The sequence below is a fragment of the Gossypium raimondii genome, chromosome 2, assembly GCF_025698545.1.
Source record: "Gossypium raimondii isolate GPD5lz chromosome 2, ASM2569854v1, whole genome shotgun sequence".
In the NCBI taxonomy this organism is placed as follows: domain Eukaryota; kingdom Viridiplantae; phylum Streptophyta; class Magnoliopsida; order Malvales; family Malvaceae; genus Gossypium; species Gossypium raimondii.
In genome coordinates this window covers 39409690-39434843 of record NC_068566.1, presented here as the reverse complement: position 1 = coordinate 39434843, position 25154 = coordinate 39409690, and the positions used below count along the sequence as shown (strand labels likewise).

The window sequence follows — 25154 nt, the reverse complement described above, 5'->3', positions numbered from 1 at the left end:
ATGATTGGGTTAATTTAGACCATGAAATATGATCCACAAGAGATCTGTAACACTCTTATCTCCCGAACCAGAACAAAGAACCAAACCAACATATTCCTTTACTGTTCATATAACCATCTACAATCCTCCAAACAGCTATATGTGCAACGCAATGCCTCCTTCAACTTGCAAATGCATAGGGGGAAAAATTCAGCAGCAGCATCAACCACATGGATGAAAGACTATCAAATAATACCCAATCTTGCCAAACCTCCAACAACTTTTGCAAATGAGCTAAATCTGTAAGCCTAAAATTAATTCATAAATTCCATAAGAAAGCGAAAGGCACCCAATATGCTATGAAAGAAAAAGGAAAATGGGAGAGTACCTGTTGGGTGATGGATTCATGGGCAACCATGTAATCCTTGTAGAGGAAAGTAGATACCCAGAGACGACGCCGTTGCGGCCTCCGTCAAGAATGAATCCAATCTCACCCTCAATACGTACCTCATCTTTCACCTTCCCCTTTTCTTCTTCTTCTTCTTCTTCTTCTTTATGTTCTTTTTTCTCTTTCAAAATTTACACCACTGTTTTCATGAAAGAAACTTAAAACGGCACCACTTTTGGTCACTTAACGATACCTAACGTTGTCGTTTTAGTAGTATATATATATATTTTTGTTGCGGGTTGAAATCGAACATATGTTGAGCAGAGGCAAAGCCAATATATAAAACAGAGAGTGAAAGCCAAAAATACACGTTTCAGTGTGGAGCAAAACACCCCACTTTGGCCCCTTCTTCAATCTTTATTTCCGTTTCAAAGAAAATTTAGGGTTTGGGTTTCTTTCCTTTTGTGAAGAGGAAAATATGCAGCAGCCTCCACAGTTGATGAACATCACCACTGAGCAGATTCAAAAGGTTTTCTTTTTTTTTTTCTTTTACAGCATTGCGCCCCATTATATGTATATGCATTTTGGTTGACTGGATGTTTAATGGGTTTTCTATTGATGGGTTTTGCATGCATTGTTTACTGTATGTATTATTTGTAATCAAACTAGATTTCTCTTGGGTTCTTGGCGTTCTTCATCATATTTACCACAGTTTCATGATCATGTCATTTGTTTTCTTACTTGGACGAGTTAAATTTATTCTCAACAGTTGATTTTCCATTAAAGAAACAAGCGTAATTTGTTGAGAAAAAATTATATCTATTTATCTGTGCGAATATTGATACGATAATGGATCATGTATCTTGTAGTACCTGGACGAGAATAAGGAGTTGATTATGGCAATAATGGAGAACCAAAACCAGGGAAAGTTGGCTGAGAGTGCCTCGTGAGTGGCCCCTTTCTTTAAATATTGTTCTTCTTATTCTTTGCTTGCAGCGTTGTACCAGTTGTTATAGGCCCTTTGCTGTCCATTTTTTGTCGTTGAGCTGAATGTTTAGATCACGTCATTCTTCCATTACTTACAGCATTATACCAGTTGTTATAGACCCTTTTTTCTTGCATTTCACCTTTAAATGGTAATAGACCCCCTATTGGTTGGCAAATCTTTGAGTGGTGTTCCTGGTCAGCCCCTAAATTGAGTTCTTCACCAGAAACATTATTCTTTGATAATGAAGTTATTAAGTTGTATGTGCAATTCAGTGCTAGTTTAGTGCTCAACTTGTAGCATTTTTGTGTTATCGAAGATACATTTTAAAAGATGATGTAGCAAAAACTGCAAAACAACAGCCGATAAACACTTGGTCATCTATATTTTAAAGATGAGATGAATGATTGTTTGCCATTGGTTTGCCTATAATTTGAAGAGCTGAAGAACAGTGACTGTCATGGTGGAAGAACTATGGTAGATCTGTATATTTTTAAGTCTTTGTGTATTACTGTTGGTTAACCAGTACTGTAAATTATGATATATTCTCTCATTTTATATAGAAAAAAAAAATATGATTCAGGTATCAAGCACAGCTGCAGCAGAACCTAATGTATCTAGCTAAAATTGCTGATTCACAACCACAGGCATCGGCATCGGCATCTTCCCAGGTTGTGTCTCGGAGATTTCTTCCGTTTAATATCTTTGGAAAAACCAAGAATGCATATTATTTCAACTTATTTATGAAACATTGCAGCCGTTGCAGATGCCTCCACAGTCTGCAATACCACAAGAGCAGCATGTTCAGTCTGCACAAGCTGCAATGGCTAAGCAGCATCCCTGTTTCTTAGCCCCAAAGTTGCCTTTCCATTTGAATGATCAGCCACAGCAGCAGCAACCAGAGCAGTCCGTGTATCTCCAGCAGCAGCAGTTCAACCAGCCACAAGTTGGGTTAAGATCTGTTGCCCCTAGTGGCACTTATCTCGGGGTGCAAACTGGTATGGGTAACAATTTCATGAACATTCAAGGAAACAAACAAGATAGCTCGGAAGATGGTGGTGGTGAAGGTTTCCGAAAATCGTCGTATGGGCGTGATAACATGAGGGCTTGAATGATGTATACATGGCTAATACCCTGGTGTTCATATTGTGTAGAGCTCTTCCAGTACTTAGCTTCTAATAATCTGTTTATGTTTTGCTGGTATGAAAAGTGGTAGGGGCTTACTACATGTGGGGAGTTAACTTTGGTTCTTTTGTCATCTCTGACTTTGTTGTTTTGCGCTTCTGAATCTCTCCGCAATATATTGGCTATTATTGATTAAATAATGGTTTCAAAGTTGGTAGCTTGCATGGCGATGTGTCAAATGGCACATGTGGTATTCAAGTTTGAGTTGGATTAAAAATAAATTCTTGATTTTTTTTTGACATAACTTGTTCAATAACTAAATCTAAATACTTCTGTGAGTCTAATTCAACATTATTCCATCAAAAGAGCCTAACCAGATATAACATTTGCCCATTAATTTACTTCAAATTAAAACACAAAAGCATCATAATGTTACTCCAATGCGCATATTTTCTCCATCTTACCTATAAAAACAACAATAAGTAGGTTTGAGGGGTAAAACTTTTTCTAAATCAACAATTAAATCTTCTTTCTTCTTTCTTGCACTCAATTAAATATTTGAACTCTCAAAACGCATCAAAAAGACACTTTGAGTGTTAATTTTACAGTGCCACGTTGTGGTTGTGACATATGGTGAAAAATGATAAAACTCAATAAAAATATTTAAATTTTATTTAAAAAATTAAAAATATAGAAAATTATTAAAAAAATTATAAAATATAAACATATAGAATTATTTGAAAATACAGAAAAAAAATATAAATTTCTTTTATCAATTTTAAAGTTATTATCTTTGCCACGTGTCACGCCGTGGTTGTGACACGTGGTGGAAAAATGATAAAAAATAATTAAAATCAATAAAAATTAAAATATATAGGAAAATATTAAAAATTTATTAAAATGCTAATAAAATATAGAAATGTAAAAGATTATTAAAAATTATAAAATTATAAAAGAAATTATTTTAATCCATTGCCTGCCAAACACTTCCCACCTAAACACAGCCTTCCCACAATGCATCTCTTTACAGTTTCTTTGTGTCTTTGCTTTTATTTTTCCCTATTACTGCATAATCTTCATATCTATAAAAGGGTTTCTGTTAATTTTATTATAAAATATTTTTCCATATTGTTATAATTTTTATCGTTTTAATTTATTTTAATAATTTTTTATCATTTCCCTCAACATGTCATGACATGTAGAGGAGATAATAACTTTAAATATTATTCTCTATATTTTTATAAATTTTATTGTTTTATCATTTTTTCATCATATCTCACAATCATGTCATCAACATGGCAGTGCTAATTGAAAAAAAAATGGAAGCCTAAAAATAAGAAATGTGGATTTATTTATGACAATTAAAAGAAAAACGGTAACACCCAAAATTTCCAGTACAACTAATGGCACTGTTTCGGGTATGTACATAATAGAATTTTTGAGAAATTAGAATGAATTTATTAAATGTTAAAAACGAAAAATTGGTAAGGATGAATTTAAATTCGAATTTTCGAGAAAAGGATTAAATGTTTGGAGAATGATGTGAGCACAAACATATGAGAATTTGGTTATAAGTTTTGCATTAACAGCAGTGCAAAGAGGACTGCTGCATTGAGCGTTGAGTTGCAAAAACGTAATAGGAAACAAAGAATGACTTGTCTGCCATGAATGGATAATTTAAATGTTGAGCTTCATCCATGTTTTATGTAGGTAAATAGAAGAAGATCCAAATTGGAACATGGCGGAAAATTTTGAATACAAAAAAGAGGAAGAGGATCCAAATGAGTGAATGAGGAAGCACAGTATTAAGACTACCACCTTGTGAAAAGACTTTTGAGTTTATGAGTTTAAAACATTGATGTATTCATCTTGAGAATTGTTACAAGTATGGTTAAGGGACGCAAACTTTGAACAGTAATAGTTACATCATGTTCCTACTTGCATGGCTGAGAGGGTCAAAACCAGAGCCATAATTGAACATAATTTGGGGATCTTCTAAGCCATAATTTGCGCTTAGTGAAAATGAGAAAAAGTGACCTATTTATGATGAATTAATTAATAGAAACTGAATAGAAGGTTTTAATATGTAGTAATGACCTCGCAAAATGGAGGAAAGATTTGAATGGGTAGATAATACAAAAACAATGTTTAAATATCAAAATGGTATGAATTGAATAGTGTTGAGGTGTGGAGGGAGATAAGGTGGCAGCACCACCATTGTTTTTCTACCCAATCATACCCTCATCATTAGCATATGATTTGTGTTAAAATATATATTTAAGTGGTGGAGGGCGTATGGATGGCGGCACCAGTATTTTGTACTTATGTACAATGAGAACTGAGTTAAAATACGAGTTAAAGGGTTGGAGGGTTTCTAATAGGCAGCACCTGTAACATCCTGATTTTGGGCCTAGTTTGAACAGTGGTTTCGGAACCACAAATCCAATGAGGAAAAATTTATTTTAACTATATTTTTATGGCATACAATTTCACAGAATGATTTCATTAAAAATTGTACAAAAATAATTATGAGTTATAATTTATATTTCTAGATTCCTTAGTGAGAAAATTGATTTTTAATGAATAAAGGTCAGAACCATCAGACAGTGAAACAGGGGAGACTTTAATGAATAAACTGTACTAATTGGCTAAACCAAAAATTCTAAAAATTTTATGGTAAGATAATATATGAGTCTAGTTTCAGGGAAAATTTACGGATCTAAATTTCGAGTTTCGTAACTCGAGTTATAGTTAAATTAGTGACTGCTGCGCAGGTGCACAACATTATGGTGAACAGTGAAATAAATTTTAAAAGCAAATTTTTATACCCTGAACTAATAAGTTAAGTCAAGTAATGCCCCACACTCAACTCCGGCAACGGTCTCGGGTAAGGGGTGTTACATTTATTGGTATCAAAGCCAGTTTAGTTAGTTCTCGGAACATTCAGTGTGAATAAGAGTCTAGTTATACATGCCATACCTATATTTTGATAGTGTGACGACTCCTGACGATTTTAAAATATTTTCTTTTATAGTTATGGATTTCGAACGAGCTGGTGCAGATGATGTAGAGAGTAATGCGCCCGCTCCCGCAGAAGGGACGGTGCCACTCGATAGTAGTGAAAGGCTCGTATCAGTTAGTCAGGGAGGAGGGGCTCGATAAGCCTTCTTCCAAGCTATGAATGATTGGTTTGCTGAGTTCGTTCGTACGAATCCAGCTGTTAGACCTCCACCCCCTCATGATTCTCAGGTTCCCATGTAACTTCTCCAACCGCAGGTATAGTTAGAAGAGAAAGACCAACAGTTGATAAGATCAGAAAACAAGAGGCTGAAGAGTTTCGGGCTACTAAAGATGATGATGTAGAGAAAGCTGAATTTTGGCTCAAGAATACTATCAGAGTTTTTGATGAATTATCCTGTACACCTGAAGAATGCATGAAGTGTGTTGTCTCACTTCTCAGAGATTCGGCCTATCATTGGTGGAAGACTCTTGTGTCAGTGGTACCGAGTGAGAGAATTACTTGGGATTTCTTTCAGGAGGAGTTCCGTAAAAAGTATATCAGTCAGAGGTTTATAGCTCAAAAAAGAAAAGAGTTTCTTGAGTTAAAACAAGGTAAGATGACTGTGACTGAGTATGAATGTAAATTTGTCAGACTTAGTAAATATGCTCGGGAGTTTGTGTCCACTGAAGCTAATATGTGCAAAAGATTTGAAGATGGGCTCAATGATGATATCCGACTGTCAGTGGGTGTTTTAGAAATCAGAGAGTTTGTTGTTCTGGTTGAAAGAGCCTGTAAGGCAGAAGATTTGTTAAAAGAAAAAGAGAAGGGCAAAATTGAAATTGAAATGCAAGACAAGAAGAAAAGACAAATGAGCAGATCATTTCAGTCTACGTCCAAGAGACCTAGAGAGTTCTCTAGTGGATCAAATTTTTCAGCCATGTATTCTAGCCGAAACAGAGGTAGAAGATTTAAGGGTCCAAGAGCTCAGACTACTACAGTCGCAAGTACGGGTAGTACTCGACCACCTAGGCCAGAATGTGCCCAATACGGTAGAGTCATCCTGGAGAGTGCAGAGCAAATGAAAATGATTGCTTTAGATGTGGTGCACCAGATCACTATATTCGGGATTGTCCTGAAACAGTTAAAAGAGAAATAATACCGAGTGCGAGATCGGGAAATGCTCCTACTAGAGGCAGACCACAGAGGAATTTGGGAGTTGGAGCAAGTAACAGGGGTACGCCCAGATACTTAATAGCTAGACCAGATGTTAGAGCACTCGCAAGGACATACGCTATCTGTGCTCGTGAAGAGGCATCCTCCCCTGATATGATTACGGGTACATTTTCTCTCTATGATACTAATGTTATTGCTTTAATTGATTCGGGTTCGACCCATTCTTATGTTTGTATGAGATTGATGCCTAGTATGAATATGCCTATAGAATCTACTGAATTTGTAATTAAAGTATCAAATCCATTAGGCTACTATGTGTTAGTAGACAAAGTATGTAAGAGTTGCCCTTTGATGATTAAAGGTCACTGTTTTCCGGCCGATCTCATGCTATTTCCATTTGATGAGTTTGATGCGATTCTTGGTATGGATTGGTTGATTGCCCATGATGTGATAGTGAATTATGAAAAGAAATACATTGAGTTGAAATGTGGAAATGGTGATATTATCCGGGTTGATTCAGATGAGTCAGATGGTTTTCTCGCTATGATTTCTGTTATGTTTTCTCAGAAATGTTTGAGAAAAGGGTGTGAAGCTTATCTTGCTTTTGTATTGAATACTAGAGATCCAGAGTTGAAAATTGAATCAGTGCTAGTGGTACGTGAGTATTTAGATGTGTTTCCGGAAAAATTGTTAGGTTTGCCTCCTATTAGAGAAGTTGAATTTGATATTAAGTTGATTCCAGGTACAACTCCTATTTCTATTGCTTCTTATAGAATGGCCTCGTTGGAATTGAAAGAATTGAAAGCTTAGTTGCAGGAATTAACTGATAAAGGTTTTGCAAGGCCTAGTTGTTCTCCGTGGGGTGCACCAGTGCTTTTTGTTAAAAAGAAAGACGGTTCAACGAGATTATGTATATATTACCGGCAGCTTAACAAAGTAACTATAAAGAAAAAAATATCCATTGCCTAGAATTGATGATCTATTTGACAAAATGAAGGGAGCTACTGTGTTTTTGAAGATAGATTTGAGATTTGGTTATTACCAATTGAGGGTTAAAGAGTCAGATGTTCCAAAGACTACTTTCCAGACTAGGTATGGTCACTATGAGTTTCTTGTGATGCCATTTGGCTTGACTAATGCTCCTGCTATTTTCATGGACTTAATGAACCGAATTTTCAGACCTTACTTGGATAAATTTGTAGTTGTGTTCATTGATGATATTCTGATTTATTCCGTGATGAGATTGAACATGCCAAGCATTTGAGAACCGTTTTACAGATTTTGAGAGATAATAAGTTTTATGCCAAGTTTAGTAAAAGTGAGTTCTGGTTTCGAAAAGTTGGATTCCTTGGACACATTGTCTCAGGTGATGGTATTAAAGTTGATCCGAGTAAAATTTCAGCAATTCTTAATTGGAAGCCTCCTAGAAATGTATCAGAGGTTAGAAGCTTTCTTGGATTATAGACGATTTGTAAAGGGATTTTCCATGATAGTTACCCCATTGACAAGGTTGTTGCAGAAAGATATCAAGTTTGAATGGACTGAAAAATGTCAGCAGAGTTTTGACAAGTTAAATGCATTGTTGACTGAAGTTCCTGTTTTAGTACAACCAGAACCAGGTAAAGAATTTGTGATTTACAGTGATGCATCCTTGAACGGATTGGGTTGTGTACTTATGCTAGAAGATAAAGTCATCGCATATGCTTCTAGACAGTTAAAGCCACATGAGAAAAACTATCTGATGCACGACTTAGAGCTGGCTGCCATTGTATTTGCGTTGAAGATCTGGAGACATTACTTGTACTGTGAAAAGTGTCAAATATTTACTGACCATAAAAGCTTGAAGTACTTGATGACTCAGAAAGATTTGAACTTGAGGCAAAGAAAATGGCTAGAGTTGATTAAAGATTATGAGTTAGTGATCGATTACCATCTTGGTAAGGCAAATGTTGTTCCTGATGCCTTGAGTAGAAAATCTTTATTTGTATTCAGAGCTTTGAATACCAGTTTGACTTTATCTGATGATGGTTCCATTTTAGCTGAGTTGATGGCTGAACCGATGTTTCTCGAAGAAATCTATGAAGCTCAGAAAGATGACAGTGAGTTGTAGGCTAGAAAAGCTCAGTGCGAGTCGGGTGTAGAGTCTGATTTTTAGATCGGTTTTGATGTTTGTTTGATGTTCAGAGACAGAGAATGTGTACCAAAGAATGATGAGATTATTTGGAAGATCTTACAAGAAGCACATAGTAGTTCTCTGTCTTTTCATCCAGGTAGTATAAAGATGTATAACGATTTAAAGAAAATGTACTGGTGGGCAGGAATGAAAAGAGATATTTCAAAATTTGTTTTTAGATGCTTGATCTGTCAACAAGTAAAGGTCGAACATCAGGTACCTTCAGGTTTATTGCAGCCTGTGTTAGTTCCTAAGTGGAAATGGGACCGAGTTACCATGGATTTTGTAGCAGGGTTGCCGTTGACACCGAAAAAGAAAGATGTAGTATGGGTTGTGATTGATAAGTTAACAAAGTCAGCTCATTTTATCTCGGTTCATATGGATTATTCACTTGACAAGTTGGCTGGATTGTATGTTTCAGAGATAGTCAGACTACATGGGGTACCGTTATCGATTATCTCAAACAGAGATCCGAGATTTACTTCGCGATTTTGGAGGAAATTGTAGAAAGCTTTGGGTACAAAGTTGAACTTCAGTACAACTTTCCATCCTCAGACCGATGGTCAGTCAGAGAGAGTTATTCAGCTACTTGAAGATATGCTCAGATGTTGTGTTTTAGAATTTCAAGGCAGTTGGGAGAAATATTTGCCGTTGGTAGAGTTTGCCTATAATAATAGTTATCAGTCGAGTTTGAAGATGGTTCCTTATGAAGCTTTGTATGGACGTAAGTGTTGTATGCCTTTATATTGGACAGAGATTAAGGAAAATTAGATTTACGGGATTGATTTAGTCAAAGAAACAGAAGAGATAGTAAAAGTTATCAGAGATTGTTTAAAAGCAATTTCAGACAGACAGAAGTCTTATACAGATTTAAAAAGAAAAGAGATCGAGTATCAAGTTGGTGACAAAGTGTTTTTGAAAGTATCCCCGTGGAAGAAAATTTTTAGATTTAGCAAGAAAGGCAAACTAAGTCCACGTTTCATTGGACCGTTTGAGGTGACTGAAAGAATTGAGCCCTTAGCATCTCTGTTAGCTTTGCCAACTGAGTTAGAGAAGATTCATAATGTATTCCATGTTTCTATGTTACGTCATTACCATTTCAATCCGTCACATATGATCCCACCAACAGAGGTTGAGATTCAGCCAGACATGACTTATGTTGAAGAACCGGTAAAAATTCTAGATAGAGAGATTAAACAACTAAGGAACAAGAGTATTGCACTTGTGAAAGTGTTATGGAATAGGCATGGGGTTGATGAGGCTACATGGGAGCCCGAAGAGGCTATGCAAAAATAGTACCCAAATCTCTTCACAGGTAAGATTTTCGGGGACGAAAATCCATAAAGGGAGGAGAAATGTAACATCCTAATTTTGGGCCTAGTCGAAACAGTAGTTTCGGGACCACAAATTCGATGAGGAAAAATTCATTTTTACTATATTTTTATGGCCTACAATCTCAGGGAATGATTTCGTGAAAATTTCGTTCAAAAATTTCGACGTTTGGGCACTCAATTTAGTCAAAAGGACTAAATTGTAAAAAGTGTAAAAGTTGAGTTCTACACGTCAGAGGTGTACAATTGTTATGAAATTTTAAATTGGAGGTCTTTATATGGTAATTAGACCATTGGTTAAGTTATGGACAAAAATGGACATGAGATAAGTGAAATAGGAAATTTTTAAGTTAGGGGCATTTTGGTAATTTAGTAATTAAAATGAATTAAAAGGGAAAAGGATGGCAAATTGTGCTCATCTTCTTCATTTGGCCGAAATTAGCAAGGGGGGAAGCCATAGTGAGGGTTTTAAAGCTTCCAAGCTCTATAGTAAGTGATTCTAAGCCCCATTTTTAATGTTCTTTACGTTTTTGAAGCCTCGGTAACTTGATTTAGCTTATTCTAGTAATAATTTAACCTAGGTTTCATATTTGGAAAAATACCCATAGGTAAAATGTGTTTATTTTGATGTTTATGGTAGAATATGAAACTTGAAATTATGTTAAACAACTTTTGCTAAGCGATTTTAAGTGAAAAAGAGTAAAACGACATAATCGGTAAAAATACCTAATGTTCATAAGTAAGTGTTAGAATGGGAATTTGATGTTACCATAAAAGGAAAAATGTTCAGCATGTTATAAAACATAAGAATATGGGATGAAGTTTAATTTCCGAGATTTGGGGCAAAAGTGTAAATATGTAAAAGTTTAGGGGCAAAATTGTAATTTTTCCAAAGTTAGAGTCGAGGGCTGTTTTGATAAATGTGAGTATTAAATAAACTAAATTTTATATTATAAATTAAGAAGAACGAAATCCGGGGTTAGAACGAGGAAAGAAAAAGGTTAAAGACTAAGTTGATAGATTTGGCCATATTTTGTACTGAGGTAAGTTTACGGTAAATAAATACAATATTTCAATAATTATTATTAATACTGCTATTTTACAGCAATGATGTATTTATTTTATGAAATTATTTAATGTTGGCTCAAGTATGAGATGATAGAGAATTAGTGTTAAAAAGTCCCGTTGAAATATAATGAATGTATCGAATACAAATGTCATGACATTTGGGTAAAGAGATCCCATGTAAGACCATGTTTGGGACATGACATTGGTATCATTGAGATTATGAGAGGTCCCATGTAAGACCATGTCTGGGACATGGCGTTGGCACCGAGATGAGAGGTCCCCCGTAAGACCATGTCTGGGACATGGCATGGGCACCGATATGAGAACTCCCATGTAAGACCATATCTGGGATATGACATTGGCAGTACAAGAAACATCCCATGTAAGACCATGTCTGGGACATGGCTTTGGCATGTTATTATCAGAAAAGAGACCCAAGTATCCTTATTATTCCAATGTGGCTCAACGGGATAATAAACAAATTATGTTTCATGAAAGTTCAGGTAAAAGCATAAATAGCAAATTCAGGTGAGTTATAAGAGTAAGTTATAATCATATTATGTTATCAATTGAGAACAAACATTTCGGCAAGAGAAGAGTAAGTTATAATCATGAGTTATCTAAGTAAACAAGTGAACGAGTAAGAGAGTAAGTAAAGAGGAAATTAAATATCATGACATTTAAGTATAATTATTTGTGTTAAATGTTGTTATTTATTTTCTTGTAAAGTTACTAAGCTTTATGCTTACTTCTTTTATTTTCCTTCTTTTATAGTATTGCAAAGCTAATTCGGGGATCTTAAAGACGTCGGAGAGCGCTTACACTATCAACAACAACAACTCGGTATTTTATGATGATCAATGTTTGAGCTATGGCATGTATAGGGACTTAGTCATTTTGAATGTATGTCCTTATGATATTGCTAAAGGATGACGTGTAAATATGTGATAATATTTAGCTATTAAAATGGCTAAGTAAGAATATGTTTGGTATTATGTATGCCTAGTTGATAATTTATACCTAGAAATTATGAAAGAGTAAAAATTTGCAATGAAACAGTTTTGGGACAGCAGCAGTGACGTGACTTTGAAAAATCACCAAGGATAGTATAAAATGAATTAGAGAGTTAATGATATATAGAATTAAATCTTATCGAGTCTATTTTCATAGAAAAATAACGGTGTGGGTAAAGGAATTTTATATTCTGAGATATTTGAATTTTTGTTAGACAGGGTCAGAATGGTTTCGGGAGACCCCTGTTCTGAATTTAGAAAATCATTAAATATTGTACAAAAATAATTATGAGTTATAATTTATATTTCTAGATTCCTTAGTGATTCTATTTTTTGTAGAAACAAGTGAGAACACCATATGAAAATCATACGATGAGAAAATTGATTTTTAGTGAATAAAGGTCAGAACCGTCAGGTAGTGAAATAGGGGAGAATTTAATGAATAAACTGTACTAATTGACTAAACCAAAAATTCTGAAAATTTTATGGTAAGATAATATATGAGTCTAGTTTCAGGGAAAATTTACGGATCTAAATTTTGAGTTTTTTAACTCGAGTTATAGTTAAATTAGTGACTACTGCACAGGTGCATAGCATTATGGTAAACAGTGAAATAAATTTTAAAATCAAATTTTTATTCCCCGAACTAATAAGTTAAGTCAAGTAACGCCCCATGCTCAACTCCGGCAACAGTCTCGGGTAAGGGGTGTTACAGCACCCAGGTGGAGGAGCATTATCAGGCTGCACCAAACCCTACTTAAGCAATATTTTTTTGAACGTTTAGCAGAGAAGAAGAGAATAGGGAAAAAATTGAAGAAAAAAAAAAACAGAGAAGAATTTGTAAAGTTAATACATATGAATTTTATTTTCTTTTACAGTATATATTTTTTGAAATAAAATATTGAGAAATGTAATTATTTTTAAAGACTTAGTATTAAAGATGAATAATTAATTCTTCGTATGTGTTTATTTCGATGAGGTAATTTTGACAACAACAGTTGGATATATATGTCACCAATAATTATCAATAAGATTTAATAGAAATGTGTCGATTAATGATATGAAAGAAATGATCAGTGCAAAAATTATTAGACTTTGTGAGAGGAGGATCTCGAAACTATTCTACAAATTCCCAATTTCGACAAATCTCGTCAAATTCACTAAGATGGAACTTGTAGACGATGAAGACGTCGAGACAATGGTCGCACTTTATTGCCAGAATCAGAGTGGCAACACTGAACCGATTTAGTTGTTTGTTGAGTTAACTGATGTGGAGCTAATTGAATATTTCACTCCATTAAGTGAAGAACATGATGTTTAAGAACCGTGTACGATGGTTCTGTAACACCCCTAAACCTGACCCAGACATTATGACTGAATTTCAAAAATTACATTAACGACTTGTGAAATTATTTGTTTATTTTGAAAAAAACGAGTAGAGGTTTGAGTTTGAAATCGTAAAAATTTCTAAAATTGTCTAATTTTATCTTTTCGAAAAATATTTAGTAAAATATATTTATTTTTAAAAGAAAAGCATCATTTAATTGTAATGTCATTTGAAAACATCTAAATATGAAGGATCTTATATTATAATTATAAAATGATTTTTATAAAGAAGCCCGTGGCAATTTTCATAAATCTATTTAGGAAATTTACGAATTATTATTTCGTTTAAATTTTAAGAAAAATACAATTAATTTAGAAAATGACATTATTAAAAATACTTAAAATTCCATAATTTTGCATGCATGCATGATAGTTTTAAAGTCATAAAAATCTAAATCACAACCAAAATAAAGGTAAATTTCAAAGTCTAAAAGTTCACAAAAACACAACCCAAAATCAAAATAGTTAAAAATCCAATAAATATTCATGATGTAAAATTTTCCGAAATGCTCCACCAAGTGCTGATCCAAGTTCTATGTTTGAGTGTTACCTGAAAGGTTGAAATATTAATGGAGTGAGTTTTTTAAGCCCGGTGTGAGATTAACATAAACTTATTCACAATATAAAACATATATGATACAAAGCCATAAAATCACATATCTTAATATTTCATAAGCATATCATGCATGATGATGCCAATGCATAATTTGTAAAACGATTCAGATTTTAGGAAAACGGTCCTACCCATCTCTGCTACACGTCAAAATCAAGTTTTTCCAAAACTCGTCCAACCAACACATCAAATTGTGAATATTGTCACTGTAACACCCCTAACCCATATCCATCATCGGAATAGGGTTTCAGAGTATTATTAGAATTTACAGATTAAAATACAGACAATTCATATAATTTATACAATCATATCAGGAATTAATCATAAAGTCCCTTACAAAAGCTCTCAAGGCCCAAAACATTCATTAGAAACAAGTCAGGACTAAACTAGGTACTCAAAGAATTTTTCGAAAAATGTCAAAATTTTTCCAAAGTGCAGGGGACACACACGCCCGTGTGGTCAAGCCGTATAGCTCACACGACCAAGTGACACGCCCGTGTCTGAGGCTGTATGGGCATTCAAAATAGAGACACGACCGTGTCCCAACTTATGTTCGTACCCGTGTAACACTCTAACTTGGGTCACATGCCCGTGTGTTAGGCCATGTGAACAATTTAACTTGCATGAACTAGGTACAGAGGTCACATGGCCAAGCCACATGCCCGTGTGCCAGGTCGTGTGATCAACTTTAAACATTCTGTTTTGAAATTTTTAAGATGCAGGGGACACACGGCCAAAACACATGTCCATGTGCTAGGCTGTGTGTCACACACGGCTGAGACACACGCCCATGTCTCTACCCGTGTGGACGGAATAGGTTATTCCCAAGCCATATTTCTCACCCAAATTTGCCTTCCACCTACATAAACACTTAAACATATTCTCAAGACAATACAATACATCCAAATCAAGCCAATATCAAGTATCATATATGACATATTAATACTTATGACCAAGTCTTTATTTTTATCAAGTTAACCTAATACATATAAAAACATCTTTGTACTAAATATGTCATTTCATCCGCTCATCAATTTATCCATATGATTTCCACCACTCATCCATTTCAAGCACATATAAACTATGTCTAAACTCTTATATACTTTTCAAAACATATCTATCACAAGTCATTCCAAAGGCTAGTTCACTACACCAAAACAGACTTTTAGCGGCGTTTGGATAAAAAACGCCACTAAAAATCGAGCAATAGCGGCGTTTTACGTAAAACGCCTCTAAAGATCGAGCGTTAGCGGTGTTTCTAGGAAAGCGCCGCTAAAAATTAGCATTAGCGGCGTTTTTCGAAAAAACGCCGCAAAAAGTCTAAGTCCAACGACATCGTTTTGTACCTTTCAGATCTTTAGCGGCGTTTTTAAAAAAAGCGCCGCTAATGCTCAGATCTTTTGCGGCATTTTTTGAGAAAGCGCCACTAATGCTCAGATCTTTAGCGGCGTTTTTGATAAAGCGCCGCTAATGCTTAGATCTTTAGCGGCGTTTTTAAAAAAGCGCCACTAATGCTCAGATCTTTAGCGGCGTTTTTGAAAAAGCGCCGCTAATGCTCAGGGCTTTAGTGGCGTTTTTGAAAAAGCGCCGCAAAAACATTTTATCTGCTATTTACTATTTAATTTATTTTTAATTGAATATTTGTTAAAAATGGATAAATTTGAAATAATGACACGTAAAAATAATTTGAAATAAAAAAACATAGAAAAATATTTGTTAAAAATGAAGAAATTAAAATACTATTATTTAAAATAATTTTAAAATTTTTTGTGTACATGATTGATTGATTTTTAATTTATATATTAAATAATTTCAAATATAATTGTAAAAGATACGATAGTATTAATTTTAAAATATTTAATTTAATTATCATTATAATTTAGGGTTTAATATATATGGTTTAGGGTATATATATGGTTAATTTAGGATTTAGGGCTGGTTAAGAGTTGCAATTTTAAGGTTTATAAATTATGGAATTAGGGATTATGAATTAGGGATTCTGATTTAAGAGTTGTGATTTAAGGTTTATGGGTTAGGGGATAGGGGTTAAGGGTTAGAGATTAAGAGTTAGAGATTTAGGGTTTATAGATTTAGTGTTAGGTTAGGGTTTATGGTTTAGATTAATTAGTGTGTTTTAATTTATATATTACATAATGTTTAGGGGTTAGGGATTTGGGGCCAGGTTAGGGTTTATGATTTAGATTAATTAGTGTTTTTTAATTTCTATATTAAATAAGGTTTAGAGGTTAGTGGTTTGGGGTTTAGGGTTAAGAGTTACTAATTTAGGGTTTAGAGATTCGAGGTCGAGTTAGGGTTTAAGGTTTAGATTAATTAGTATTTTTTAATTTGTATATTAAATAAGTTCTTATATAATTGTAAAAGAGAAATAATAAATTGTAAAGATTATTAGTTTAAAACTAATATGCAATATACAATAATTGAATATAAAAAATTGTAAAATATGCAAGCTTTGGCGGCGTTTATAGCCAAAATGCCGCTAATATGATTTAGAATTTTTCAAAACGGTGTCGTTTCATTACAATAATTTAATTTATTAGTGGCGTTTCTTCTGTAAACGCCGGAAAAGGTAACATTAGCGTGTTTATGACTAAAAAGTATTTAATTTAAACCATTTGATATATTTAAATATTAGATTTAAAAAATTAATAAATAAAAAAATGTAACAAAGTGATACGGATAGGTAACTATCTATTTTAGATATATAGGACCAAATTATAACAAATAAAAATAAAATACAAAACTAAAATCATTCCACATCGAACATCTAGCAAAATAATTATATTTTAGTTAGCAAGAAATATCTCTAATAAAATGGAGATTAGATCGAAATGAACAATATAAAATCATAATTAACGTCTCAATCTTTAATAGAAATTTGATATGTGAGAGATTATTTGATAGTAAAATAATTTTACTTTAAAAAATAGTGCCATTTCATATAGCAAAATATTTAGCGTTTTTATAAAAAGCATACAAGAAATAATTTTTCTTTAAAAATAGCCATTTTATATAGAAAAACATTTAGTGGCGTTTTCATAAAAAGCATAAAAAAATCAATTTATAAAAACAAAATAAAAATTAATAAAATTACAAACATTAAAGACTACAAAATTATTTTATCATTTTCTAATTGCTACATTGATAATTTTAACCGTAAAATTAGATGTTTAAATTAAAAAAATAAAAAATTTAATATCTCAAAATTAAAATGTAGAGATTTCCTTTTAAATTTCAAAAGCGCATATATAGGGTACTGCATTCATTACACCGTAAGTTCTACGATTTTGGGCCGACTTTGTTATACGGGCATGTCCATATAAAAATTTTGGGCCGACTTTGTTATACAGGCTTATCCATATAAAAATTTTATCCATATAAAACTAATAAAAAAATTCAATTTATAAAAAATAATAATAAATATTTTATAAAATCACTTAACTAATAAATATTAACAGATTTAAAATGAAATAATTTTTTGCGGCGTTTTTATGAAAAATACCGCAAAAGGTAAGCAATAGCGGCATTTTTATAAAAAACGCTACAAAAAATAATTTTACTTTAAAATAATTTTTAACAGAAAAAATATAAGATTTTTACAAAAATAAAATAATTTTTTGCGGCGTTTTTATTAAAGAAAAAAGATATTCAAAATCCAAATTTTTGGTTACCCGCTAGTTACTCCCTCTTCTCCTCATCTCCATCGCGCGCCTTAAATACCCCAAATTTTGTACTTAATTTTTTTTCCCTTTTAATCTGCTGAAAACTTGGGGATTTTGGCCATTCCATTGCTTTCTTTCTGATTCAATCTTCAATAAGTTCCCAATATGGCTGGGAAATTAACTACAGGTTCCTCTCTTTTTCTTGATTCAATATGTTGTTCTTTCAATGCTCTGCCATTTTCTTACTCTGGGTTTTAAGTTGGTTTTATGCACCCAAGATTATTTGTGTGAATCCCTTCACCTGTGATTGTTTGTTTTGTTGCTGTTGACAATTTTTGAAATCATACTTCTTTTTTCTTTCATCTCCCAAACTTTGTGCTTTCTTTGTTATCAAGTACTTCTTTTTTTGTATTTGGTACAACAAATCTTTAACGAGTAATCTTAAAAATTCTTGCTTTTGAGGTTAGGTTTCTTTCAATTATAAAGATATATTTGATCATGGTATTTTGATTACTGTCTAAAGTTTGTGATTTCAATCAAAATTACCCAAATTTTTCGTTTCTTGTTGCTTACATGTTGGCCAAATCACATGCTTTGTATGGTATACTGTGTACCGCAAGATCTTACACTAAAAGACATTTCTTTTTCAATAAAGATGTAGTGGGAAATGGATTTTATTTTTCCTTGTTAATCCCAGTGACATGTTTTAATTAGCTGTTTAGAGAAATCATTGATTGAATTTGTTACTCAAAATGGATTGGGTAATTTAGTGCTTTTAAGGTGAACAAATTGGCCCAGGCCTAGGCCTAGGAGTTGTTAGAGAGAGTTACTCTTTTTAAGTTTTTGAAGAAAAGAATGAGGATGCGTCGGTGGCTTTGCTGTTCGTGTCAGGTCGAGGAGAATTACCAATCGCTGGTTCTAGGTAGGTTTCTTGTTCTTTGTCATGGTTACTGCCAAAATTTATCTGGCTTTCTACCTAATGTTTTATTTTCTAAATTCCTGTTTTAATTACTTAGATGAATTTATTATTATAGAAGTAAACAATTAATATAAAATTGTGCATCTATCTCGAAGAAGATTTGTTGGATGTCATTTTTGTTTCATAGATTGAGATGTAAATAGTACAATTTTGCTAAGGGACATAATTTATGTCTTTGTTATATCTCTTGTTTATTTGATTTCATTCCCGACATTATACATGAAGGGCAAGTTCGGAAGTTGGAGCAGGAGCCCCAAGAGAAAGATGATAAGATGAGAGAAGCTCGGAATGAGAAAGTTGAAAACGAAGAGAGTGGACCCGATAAGAATGTTGACAGCCAAATAGAACCCATGAAAGCATCAGATGTTGAAAAACAGGGGCAAGCTGGTGAATCTCCATCAGATCAGGTTAAATATAAAGCAAGTCAATTTGATGCGTACCATCTGCCGCCTATTTTTGTTTTCAATTCAATTATGTGTTTCATATTTTCCCATCCTCTTTCAGTTTATCACAGACTGCACCATCGATTGAACATCGGATACTATTAACACCTGGAGGAGTGACAATATGATCTTGTTATTTAAATTGTAACATCGTATGTCGCTTAGCAAATCTAACACACTTAAACATAGACAAACAATTGGGTCTTTCCATGTTTCAATCTGCTTTATTAACAGTAGGGAAATAATTTCTTTGAGAATATTGACCATTACTGCTTAAGAATCTATTGGTTTTAGAATGAAAAAGATGAGCATGAAAGTTCTGAAGGATTGTCAAGAGAAGAACTTGGTCGCCTCGTTGAATCACGCTGGACGGGGAAAAAGAGTGGGGAACAAGATCTTAAAAACTCGTCAGGTTTTAGCTCTTCTGAAGCAGTTGCGAAAAGAATAACTTGCACTGTAATATGTACATCTTTAAACCTTTTTTTGATGATATCTTTAGATATAGCAACTCCAAGCGGTAAATCTTGGTTGGATAAGATACAGGAAACTGCTCAGAATTTCCTTCAGTCTATTAACTTGTTTTCAATCCCTGTCGCTAATCTAGGTAAGCACGAAGTTATGGTTGCCAATATTTGTTGTTCTATAAAGAATTCATAATCAAATTAAGTTTATTATGTCTCATATTTTGTGTTTCTGTAGATGCAAATAAGATTCGGAAGGAATATAATCACTATACTGCGAAATTATTTGATCTAGAGTATTCTTCATTGGCTTCCAAATCATTATATTCGGAAGGAATATAATCACTATATTTCATTGTAGTTTTTAATAAGAGCTTGATCTGAATTTCAGACCTTGCTTCAGGTGACGATGAGTGGGAATGGGCAAGTTCCATTACTGGCTATTTCAAGCTATTTGTTGAAACCATTAATGTCTTCTCTACTAACAAAAGTCCTACTGCAAATATACATTTTTTTTCTAAAATCTGTCATGTTTACATACTGTTGATTGAATTGTGCAAGAGCCCTAATACTTTTCTTAGTTCATTGGCAGGGAAGAGGAAAGCAAAGTTCTATAAATACTGGAGCAATGTAATTTAGCTTTGGCAGTATCATCTATATCTTACATCCCCCAACCGTCGAAGCTCACTGAATTGATATGCACACAAGATTGGCTGCAGATGCAATCAGATGGTATGTATGTGCATTATGTTTGATTTTTTCACACAATATCAATTTTGGTTCATTATATATCACTAAAAAGATCTTCCTGCACAGGCGAATGGGTGTGTATTCTAGTATCTGTTGCAATACACTTTAGGGAGCAGTACTCGAAGTACTTGTTCTTCATAAGCTTATTTCTTAAACAAAATAACTTATATTGTGTAGTAATTGATTGTGAGGTAGCTTTATAGGTATCTGAGTCTTTTTATACTAACTATTTATTGCAATTGGTTCCAAATATTTGGTGAATTCAATTATTAATTTGCACTGCTAGTTTCGTGGTGTCATATGCCTTTTGTGTTAGAATTTGAATTGTTCCCCCTAAACAATTTTCTCTATGTACAGGTTTGATCGGATGTGTATGCCGGCTTTCATCAACTACTTTCGAAGGCCTTACTAGGAATTTAAATGGTGTGCAAAGAGATTGCTTCTTCTGATCTGATTTTTCAATATAAATACTGGACAAAGTATGGATATTTCTTGTCAGTTGCATTTACTGCTATTAGTAAAATAGGATTCTCTTCTTAGGATCTTAGTTTCTTCACTTGTATTAGACTCAACAATGGCTTGCATTGCATTGCATTGGTGTTGATTTTATAATTTTTAATTTTTATTAATTATTTACGTTTTCTCACTTTTATTAATTTTTATTATTATTTAAGTTTCCTTTATTTGCCTTCTTTTATCATTTTCATAGAAAATTTAATTTAAATAATATTTTTTTATTTATCCTTAAAAGTATATTTAAAGTTCAAATTTTAAAAATAAAACATAATACAATATTTATCATAAAAATAAATATTATTTGATTAAAATATATTTTTTTAAATGTTATGTTTTTTGTGGCGTTTTTGCAAAAAGCGTCGCTAAAGGTTTGTTCTTTAGTGGCGTTTGTGACAGAAGCGCCGCTAAAGGTCATGTTCTTTAGCGGCGTTTATCACAAAAGCGCCGCTAAGGGTCATAGCCTTTAACAACGTTTTTTCACATAAACGTCGCTAAACTTAGTGGCGTTGGCAAGCGGCGCTTTTTGCAGCACTTGTGAAAGCGCCGCTAATACTTTTAGTGGCGCTTAAAAGCGCCACTAAAGGCCTAAAAAAACGCCGCTAAAAGTCTATTTTGCTGTAGTGGTTACAACCAAAATCACATACATGTCATTAATATCCCAATTCAACCTATACATGCCATTATAATTAAAAGTAATTTACTAATTATACTGAGATAAGCCGAGGGATAGTGTGATGATATATCTGCCAAGCCTCCAACCCAACGAGCTTCCGAATTACTATAAAATAGAGGTAATAAAACATAGTAAGCATTTAATTCTTAGTAAGTTCGGATAACATAAAATTTAACTTACCATTATTTCACACATAAGGTAAGCATACAAATATTTATCCAAAGAAATTTGGCAATTTGCCTAAACACATATGATCTCAAGCAACATGTTAGTCATGAACTTCAATTGAATATCAAGAAACAAGGATGAGTTCATAACATAACAATTTTCATATACATATGTTTTCCACATCATATATTCATATAACATATACATTTCATCTCAAGTTCAGATTATTCCATGTCAGAACTTTGCCTATTGAATTTACATGAAATATCGAAAGATACACAGGTAGTACACTTGAAGTGTACAAAACTGTAATCCGTAAATTCATATTCGAGAATGCTCATATAAGCACATAAACGGAAAGCTCTCTCTCGAGTCATATAATGAGAAGCTTATCCAGGATGTATAACGGGAAGCTCATAAGAGCCATATTCAATAAGCTCTGAATAGCCTTATATCGAGAAGTTCAAGCGAGCCAATATTAGGAAGCTCCGGAAAGCCATATATCAGGACGCTCATAAGAGTTGTGGTGTGTCTACAACACATGCAGAGTCAACCAATCGGGATGCTCCGAAGAGCTATAAACAGGAAGCTTGCAAGAACCATATAAAGAAGCTCGAGAGAGCCAAATATTGGGATGCTTATGAGAGATAATAACGGGACGCTCTTTCGATCTATGATGTGTCCGCAACATATGCAGGTCCACAACCAATTCAGGAACCCTGTATCCATCGAATTTCATTTATTCAAACGAGACTTAATACTTGTCGGGCATTACCGGATATGTGACCGATTTTCATACATGTCAGTTATACAATAACATACATAACATTCAATTCAAACATATAATTTTATAATTTAGTTATACGAACTTATCTCGACAATTGTTCGTGTACGCAAAATCTACTAATCCGACACTTTTTCTTTTCTACGATCTAACTCCGAATTTCGTCTATCCGGATCTATACGAGTAAATTTAGCTTAATTTAATACAATTCATATTCAATTAAATCCAATTCACATCTTAGGAAAAATTACCATTTTTTCCCTATACTTTTATTTAATTACAATTCGTCCCTAGGCTCTGAAAATAAAATTCATGAAATTTAATCCTTATTCCAAGCCTAGCCAATTTTTACATATCACAATAGCAGCCCATGTATTTCATAAAATTTAGAATTTTTCCATGAATTTTACAACTTTTCAATTTAGTCCCTAAATCATATTTTCATCAAAATTCCATTTACAAAAGTTGTTTTATCTATCAACAACCTTTCATTTTCCACCATAAAATTTCATAGTTCAACTATATTCATCCATGACAAAATCCTAACACTTTGATAACTTTACAAATCAATCCCCGAGATAGCTAGATTAAGCTATTACGATCTCAGAAATATGAAAATTATTAAAAATGGACAAGAAAACATACCTAATTAAGCTAAAATAGCTTGCTTGAGTTCAACACCCATAACTAGGGTCCATGTCTTTAATTCGAGAAAGATCATATAAAATGATGATATTTCTTATTTAATTAAAATACCATCTTTCATTATTTCACCTTTCCAATTTAGTCATTTTCTTTATTTAATTTTCCATGGATAAATCATCATACTTATTTACTAACTCCTCTTAATGAACTAATTGTCATATAAGGATATCAAATTTTGAATTCCATAGCTATTTGATACTTATAGATACTAAAACTCAACTTTTGCATTTCATGCAATTTGGTCCTTTTATCAATTAAACATGTAATTGGTAAAATTTTCTTAACGAAATTTTTATACGATATTCCTATCATACGATAGACCATAAAATAATTTTAAAATAATTTTTTATGGACTCAGATTTGTGGACCCGAAACCACTATTTTGATTTCACTGAAAACGGGTTGTTACAACTCTCACCCTTAAAGAAATTCCGTCTTAAAAAATCTTTCTAGTAAAGAGATTCGGATATTCTTTTCTCATTGTTTCCTCAAGTTCCCAGGTAGCTTCTTCTATTCCATGTCGTTGCCAGAGAACTTTTACTAAGCCTACTTTTTTATTTCTCAATTATTTTCGTCTCACGTGCCAGAATTTTGATCGGTTCCTTACTGTATGTCATGTCAGGCTGAATCTCGACATATTTCGGAGAGATAACATGTGAAGGGTCTGACCGATATCGTCGTAACATGGATACGTGAAAGACATTGTGAATTCTATCAAGCTCTGGCGGCAATGCCAATCAGTACGCAATAGGTCCAATTCTTTTAGTGATCTCATATAGCCCAATAAATCGTAGACTTAGTTTTCCTTTACGGCCAAATCGAAGAACTTTCTTCCAAGGAAAAACTTTCAAGAATACCTTGTCACCAACTTGAAATTCTATTTCTTTCTGTTTAAGATTCGTATAGGATTTTTGACGATCAGAAGCTGCTTTGAAGCTATCTCAAATCACTTTCACTTCTTTTTCGATTTCACGGATCAGATCAACTCCATGTATCTTTTTCTCACTGAGCTCAGTCCAATACAACAGAGTTCTACATTTACGACCATACAAAGCTTCGTACGGTGTCATTTTAATGCTTGACTAATAGCTATTATTATATACGAATTCAACTAAAGGCAGATATTTCTCCTAATTGCCTTCGAATTCTAGAACACATCACCTAAGCATATCTTTTAGAATCTGTATCACACGTTTGGATTGACCATCAGTTTGAGGATGGAATGTGGTACTGAAATGTAATTGCGTACCCAAAGCCTCTTACAACTTGTTCCAGAATCGGGATGTGAACTGAAGATCTCTATCTGAAATAATGGAGACTGGCACTACATGTAGCTTGACAATCTCAAAAACATATAACTTGCTAATTTGTCCAGGGAGAAATCCATACGTACCAGAATAAAGTGTGTAGACTTCGTCAAACGGTCAATGATTACCCAAATGACATCTTTCTTTTTCGGAGATAAGGGTAACCCTGACACAAAATCCATGGTAACTCTATCTCACTTCCATTCTGGTATCGTGACTACCTGTAGCAATCCTGAAGGTACCTGATGTTCAGCTTTAACTTGCTGACATATCAAACATCTAGATATGAATTCAGAAATGTCGTATTTCATTCCCGACCATCAGTACATCTTTTTCAAATCATTATACATTTTATTACTCCCCAGATGAACAAACATAGTACAATTATGAGCTTCGTGTAAAATCTTCTATACCAGCTCTGAATTCTTTGGAACACAAATTCTGTCTCTGTAT

At 33.4% G+C, this 25154-nt stretch overlaps 2 protein-coding genes across 9 annotated transcripts; both read left to right on the top strand.

Annotated features, from left to right (window-relative positions):
• Positions 1-71: 71 nt before the first annotated feature.
• LOC105788713 (GRF1-interacting factor 2) lies at positions 72-2719 on the top strand. 2 transcript variants are annotated; one of them, XM_012615731.2, is made up of 4 exons: positions 72-896; positions 1237-1313; positions 1936-2023; positions 2119-2719. In XM_012615731.2, the coding sequence occupies exons 1-4, from the start codon at positions 846-848 to the stop codon at positions 2461-2463; spliced, it is 561 nt and encodes a 186-aa protein (XP_012471185.1). In that variant the 5' UTR covers positions 72-845; the 3' UTR covers positions 2464-2719. The 2 variants fall into 2 exon arrangements, with proteins under 2 accessions (XP_012471185.1, XP_012471184.1); XM_012615730.2 differs by having other exon boundaries at positions 2110-2718.
• A 15201-nt stretch (positions 2720-17920) lies between these two features.
• On the top strand, positions 17921-21204 carry LOC105788712 (glucosidase 2 subunit beta-like). Of its 7 annotated transcripts, none has more exons than XM_012615727.2 (7): positions 17929-18102; positions 18686-18837; positions 19120-19301; positions 19632-19749; positions 19837-19941; positions 20391-20530; positions 20906-21204. In XM_012615727.2, the coding sequence occupies exons 2-6, from the start codon at positions 18771-18773 to the stop codon at positions 20435-20437; spliced, it is 519 nt and encodes a 172-aa protein (XP_012471181.1). In that variant the 5' UTR covers positions 17929-18102; positions 18686-18770; the 3' UTR covers positions 20438-20530; positions 20906-21204. The 7 variants fall into 7 exon arrangements, with proteins under 7 accessions (XP_052483457.1, XP_052483455.1, XP_052483454.1 ...); XM_012615725.2 differs by having other exon boundaries at positions 20380-20530; XM_052627495.1 differs by having other exon boundaries at positions 17927-18102; positions 18770-18837; positions 19632-19941; positions 20380-20530.
• Positions 21205-25154: the final 3950 nt, after the last annotated feature.